The 4,535-nt window shown below is 45.7% G+C and overlaps 1 protein-coding gene across 1 annotated transcript; it reads right to left on the reverse strand.

Annotated features, from left to right (window-relative positions):
- Window positions 1–6: 6 nt before the first annotated feature.
- On the reverse strand, window positions 7–1,570 carry bhlhe23 (basic helix-loop-helix family, member e23). Its single transcript, XM_017415016.2, has one exon. The coding sequence runs from the start codon at window positions 1,159–1,161 to the stop codon at window positions 475–477; it is 687 nt and encodes a 228-aa protein (XP_017270505.1). The 5' UTR covers window positions 1,162–1,570; the 3' UTR covers window positions 7–474.
- Between the last annotated feature and the right edge of the window lie 2,965 nt (window positions 1,571–4,535).

Genomic DNA, 4,535 nt, shown 5'->3' on the forward strand with positions numbered 1-4,535 from the left:
GTCAGATTTGAATTATGTCGCTTTTTATTTAGTTTTTTTTCCCCTTGAATGTTGCATAGATTACAAATCATAACAGAAGCTCCCTTTCCCAAATAAACAAATAAATAAATAAATAAATAAATAAATAAATAAATAAATAAATAAAAATAAATAAACTTCTGATTTAATTATTTTTGGACAGTTAGGCCTGTGGCGTATTTAAAGCCGCGCAGATATCTTAAAAGAAGGCCCTAACAGTTCTTTTTTTGTCGCGTTTGTAAAAACCTGGATGGAACACTGCAGTACTTTTACGCACCGGACTAAAAATGAATTTCCACAGAATTATTACCATTATTCTTATTTCTTAACTGAACTAGAGTGGGACAGAGACCGACACAGGTGCAGTACATGATGTAAAAGTTCAGGAGAAAGAACAAAAAAAAAAGAAGAAGAAGAAGCAGAAGAAGAAGATGAAGAAGAAGTAAAAGAAGCAAATCAAGGCTTGTCGTTACAGTGTTTGAAGAGAGTCGACGGCGCACCGGAGTAAGTGGAACACTTTTCGGCACAGGTGGTGGCGAGCGCGGAGCCCGAGAACGGGTAGACGGCCGCCTGTCCAAAGGGCGCCAGGGCGGTGGGGATGGGCGAGGTTATGGTCTGTCCCTGGTTCAGATACGCCACCAGCCGCCTCATCTCCTCCAGAGCCTGAGCCTGCATGAGGATGTAGTTCTTGGCCAGGAGGAGGGTGGCTATTTTGGAGAGTTTTCTCACCGAGGGGCTGTGGGCGTAGGGGATGACCGCGCGCAGGCCGTCCAGCGCGTCGTTCAGGTCGTGCATCCTCCGCCTCTCGCGGGCGTTGATGCTGAGCCGCAGGGACCGCTGCTCCTTGGACTTCTTGGCGAGGGGCCCCCCGGGCTTGTCGTCGCCGAACGTCGAGCCCCGCTTCCGGGACTCCAGCGAGTCGAAGCCGTCCTCGTCGTCGCTCGTGTGCTCCCCGCCGCTCTCGTTGGACTTCGCCGTCTGCCCGGAGAGGAAGTCCGCGGCCGGCGTGAGCGGGAAGCGGCCGGGGCTGCCGGCGCCGTGGCCCGCGCCGAAGCCGAAGGCTGACTGGCCGTAGCGCTGCGTCAGGTCCAGGAGCGCGTCGTTGCTGATGGACTTCAGCAGGTTCTCGTCGCTGACATTCATCTTCTCGAATTCCCCTCTCTTCCGGAGCAGGTTGCGACCAGGAAAAGTCTGCTCTCCTCTCTTGTTTCTCCTTGATCCCAGCTTGGGTTTGGAGGGCTGGAGTTCTGTCAAAGAGTCTCCTGTGAGTTGTTTCTTTTTTTTTTTTTTTCTTTTTCTTTTTTTCTTTTTTTTTGCCCCCCTCCTTTCTCCTCCTTTGCTCTGCTTGGAGCTGTGACTCTTCAGGAAGGAGGCTGTGAATGTGAAGCTGAGCGTCTACGCGCGTTCACCTCCTCTGCGCTCCCCCCTTGTTGCGCGCATGTAGCCCACGTTCAGCGAGCACTTCTTTAACTCGGTGAGACCGGAGCGCTCGTCTCTGTTCCCCCCTCCCACCTCTCTCCTTGTCCACTCGCCTCCCTCTTGCCCTCCTCCCTCGCCTTGGGCAGGCTGTGACTGGCGCTCCGTGCTGCTCTCCGAGTTTAGGAGGAGCAGGACGGGGGCCCCGCCGGGAATTTTCCGTCCGACCAATCAGGGGGGCGTTTTAATTAACTCGGTTCTGATCCCGGTTTCTATTAAACTCGGTCTGGCGCTGCCAATGCGAACTGACACCCGGGCCGGGCGCGCGAGCCTCCCGTATCGCTGCTATTAATTGCAGAGCTCGTTTAGATGATCTAACACCAACCTGGTGTTACCTGGTGAGCTGCGCGTGCAGCACATGGATCTCACCTGTCTCACCTGCCTGAGGAGGACTACAGTGAGCCTCCAAAGGAAGTTCAGTCTTCTCGGTTTCACGGCCTAATAAAGAGTGCAGTTTATGACTTTTCATTTATTTTTTTCAGAATGACAAATTAAAACCAAAGACTGGAGACTGGACATGTAAAAAACTCTTCCCTGCGCTATAAAACACTTTTTTTTTTACCAAGGAGAACCCGAAACTTTCCCTTGAGCATAAGGAACAGGTGCACTGGTTTCCATCGACTGGGATTTAAAAGTGAAAGCAGGAGCAACAGTGCCACCTGCTGTTCACCAGGGAGCATTACACTGTGATGGAAAGGCAAGCGTCTCTCATGGTCAATGTAGTCATCCAGCGCCACCTTGTGAAGGAAGCTGAGAATGGAGAGCTCCCTAAAAATTGGTGATACAAAGAAATATATAAATAAAATACCCGTACGCTTGTCTTTTTTGAAATTTCATTTTATATATTTGATGCCGAACTTCCTGTTCTGAAGTGTCTTGGCTGTATTTCTTTCTTTATTTCAGTCCAGCTTTGTGTTTATTTCAGCTGTGTGACGGTAACTCGCTAAGTAATATCTTCACCTCCCAGTGGATTCCCTGTTTTGCTGTCTATATAACAATAAATGTCTTGAATCCCTCTGAATGAGATTAATCTTGACTTTTGGGCAACAAAAGTTACCTTCAGGTAAAAATTTCTCTGCAACCTTTTAGGATTTCCTGCCAAAAGCAAAGCGGCGACAATGTTTCTGCCCTGAGTACGCGTGTGTTTGTTTGTCTATAGCGTTAGCAAAATATTTCATAAACCAATGGATGGACTTTAATGCATCTCGCCAAGATGGACATCTACAACTGATTACCTTTCGGAGTCAAACACTATTCAGGATGACCACCAAAGCAACCTCACCAAACACAAACGTGGCTATAACTCGGTCAGTTTCACAGATGTTGAGCTGACATTTGCTGCGGGAGTCACTGAGAGTCATTCCCAGCACTTACTCTGAGCACTACTCATTGAACAATATTTTTGCTTAGGACTAACACAGTCTGTCTGTCAGCCAAATCAAACCACAAACCAAGTCAGGTTTTAGTAAAAGTGTCAGAATGGATGGACATCTACAACTTATTAGCTTCTAGAGTCACCCCAGTTCAAGATGGCTGCCACAGTTTATCAACCTCAGCAAACACAAAAATCACTAAAACTCAAGTTTGATATGTTAGTAGCTGAGAGTCATCCCCAACACATACTCTGAGCACTAACACCTTACGAGATTTTGAGATCATCGACGATGTCACTTACAAAGTTTAACCAAAACAGCTACTTAACGCTGCCCTTTCTCATCATGAGATGACCTTAGTTTCAAACTCCGGGATGAAAGGCAGCGGGTGACATGCACACCTCATAGGAGTGCTAAGCTTTTCATTTCATCTGAGTTTAAACAGCAGGATTCTGTTCAAAAGGTTTATTCTGAGTGTGTTTCTGTCACCGAAGCACTGAACTGAATGGCAGGAAAGCACCTAAGTGGTTATAAATTGCTTACACACACACACCAACAAAAACAATGGATTTATTCAAGAAGTGTGAAGATACACCCATAGCTGGTCTAAGTTTAATTTAAGTATTTAAAGCCATAGAAATCACTCTAAAGGCAGAAAGAAAATACATTTTTGTCTATTGCTGCAACTGAAATGAAATCAGGTGTTACTTCATATTTAAATTAGTGTTCCTTTCTCTCATTGTGACATGTCAGCTCTAAGCCAGGAGTTAAAATGCAAAAAGGTCAGGCAGCCTTGAGACTTGAGCTGCAAACAGCACCATGTTTTTAGAAATATATTGGGTCCATTTAAATGCTTTAAATGTCTTAAAACACTGCTGCACTGATCTGTGTGGTTTAAATGTTCAGCCTGGTGCAAATCCTTCCTTTGTTAATGTTTCATTGTTGTTTGCTGATGAAACTCGTGAGGTTACATCTGTTAGTGAGACAACATGCAGGGGTTCTGATTTCTACTTGTTTTCTCAAAAGATGATCTTTGACGCTTTATCCAGTAGGTGGCAGAAAAGGCCATACATTGAGCAAACATCTTTGCAAAGAAGTAAAACAGAAAACACATGATTCAACGTCACCAAGTGTAGTTCAGGATTGAATCTGTAACTTTTATTCAGTCAGTAAAGTTAATCACCTTCAGGTTCACATTTCTGAAGGAAAAATCTAAAATTTGTTTTACTGTAAGTGAGATCCACACAGGAGTTAAGTTTTAATGCGTGAAAATAAAACAGCCTTGCTAACTTTTAGGCTGGTTAAACACAAATCTGTTTAAACACAGATCTAGGTCATAAATAAAGGATTCAGTTTTACTTTGTTCCCTGCTGCTCAGCTGACAGTCAGCACATGAAGTCATTGCTCTCCTTTTTTTTCTTTTTTTTTTTGAAAGCACGGCTCCAGATTCCCTAGAAAATGGAAGAAATACAAAAGTGTCAACACACAAAACAACTAATAATAAATGATGCTTTTGAAGCCTGTGCTGCAGCTCTGTGTCGCCATGGCAACTGCAGGCTCAGCCTCTGTGCCTTTGTGGCGCACCGCGGCCGGCCGTGGCTCCGCACCAGCTGCAGTGAGGCCCGAGGACCACCGCGTGGCAGGAAAGTCTTTCTTTTTGCTCCGACT

Source organism: Kryptolebias marmoratus, linkage group LG8 (genome assembly GCF_001649575.2).
Source record: "Kryptolebias marmoratus isolate JLee-2015 linkage group LG8, ASM164957v2, whole genome shotgun sequence".
NCBI lineage: Eukaryota > Metazoa > Chordata > Actinopteri > Cyprinodontiformes > Rivulidae > Kryptolebias > Kryptolebias marmoratus.

What these genes read in the sequence shown, in the direction of transcription:
- bhlhe23 (XM_017415016.2), bottom strand. Translation starts at nt 1,161, where the DNA reads ATGAATGTCAGCGACGAGAACCTGCTGAAGTCCATCAGCAACGACGCG.